Source organism: Silene latifolia, chromosome Y (assembly GCF_048544455.1).
Source record: "Silene latifolia isolate original U9 population chromosome Y, ASM4854445v1, whole genome shotgun sequence".
In the NCBI taxonomy this organism is placed as follows: Eukaryota; Viridiplantae; Streptophyta; class Magnoliopsida; order Caryophyllales; family Caryophyllaceae; genus Silene; species Silene latifolia.
Window position 1 is genome coordinate 160,945,761 of NC_133538.1, and position 1,091 is coordinate 160,946,851.

Below are 1,091 nucleotides of genomic sequence, written 5' to 3' on the forward strand. Positions count from 1 at the left end.
TAGCGAACATTAGGGCTCTGTAGGGAGGGCGGAAGCTAAGCTATTTGTGCTTTAGGGTGAATTGAGACCGGAAGGAGATATTCACTGCTCCTCTGACCATACTTGCATTGACCTGAGACCTAGATTGCTTAACTGAATGATCATGGTGAACCGACTGTCTTGGCTGCTTTTCCCTTTATCTGCTTAATCATTTTTCTCTGCCTTTTTCTCTTTCTCATTCTCATTAGTGTAGAACAACAACCCAATTAAAACCCCCATTTTGGTTACCGTGACGAACTTAGACAAAGCCGATATTTTCCCATCTCCCTGTGGAAATCGACCCGACTTCCCTAGCTATATTAGTTAGAGTCAGTTGGTTATTTTTTATAGGTATACGACTGCCCTGTCACTTATAAGACGCCCATAGCTATGTCTTTGTACCGGTTAGTGTTTGGTAAACCATGTCATTTGCCAGTAGAGTTGGAGCATCGAGCTTATTAGGCAGTGAAGAGTTTCAATACAAGCATGGTAGGAGCGGGTGAAAATCAAAAATTGGAGTTACAAGAGCTTGAGGAAATACGAAATGACTCATATGAGAACGCGGCTATTTACAAGGAAAAGACGAGATTATTGCATGACAAGATGATATCTAGAAAGGAGTTCACTGTTGGTCAAAAAGTACTCCTTTTTCAATCCCGTTTTAAGTTATTTCCCGGTAAATTAAGGTCGCGTTGGGTTGGACCGTATGTAGTCACGGATGTAGCATTTCATGGAGCTATTGAGATACGTAGTTTGGCTACTCACAAAGTTTTGAAAGTGAATGGTCAACGATTAAAGGCTTACTACGAGGGGTTTAAAGTTGAGACGGTGGAGAGTTTGACTCTCTACGAGCCTATTTATGAAGATTAAATCTCGCCCCTAAGTCGAGCAAACGACTATAACCAAAAGCGCTTACGGGAGGCAACCCGTGTTTTTTTTATGTTAGTTTATTTTTCAATTTCAAGTTAATTTATTTCATTTTTTTAATTGCTTTTCTTTACTAATTGTGTGTTTTTGTCAGGTCGGAAACTGCTATCTCGTCTTTGAGTGACATTAGTAAGGGTGAGAAGGAA

The 1,091-nt window shown here is 40.2% G+C and overlaps 1 protein-coding gene across 1 annotated transcript; it reads left to right on the forward strand.

Annotated features, from left to right (window-relative positions):
- The first annotated feature begins 504 nt into the window (after positions 1-504).
- Positions 505-888, forward strand: LOC141629293 (uncharacterized). The gene has a single exon (XM_074442317.1). The coding sequence runs from the start codon at positions 505-507 to the stop codon at positions 886-888; it is 384 nt and encodes a 127-aa protein (XP_074298418.1).
- The last annotated feature ends 203 nt before the right edge of the window (positions 889-1,091 follow it).

Coding starts and splice junctions, on each gene's coding strand:
- LOC141629293 (XM_074442317.1), top strand. CDS start 505: ATGGTAGGAGCGGGTGAAAATCAAAAATTGGAGTTACAAGAGCTTGAG.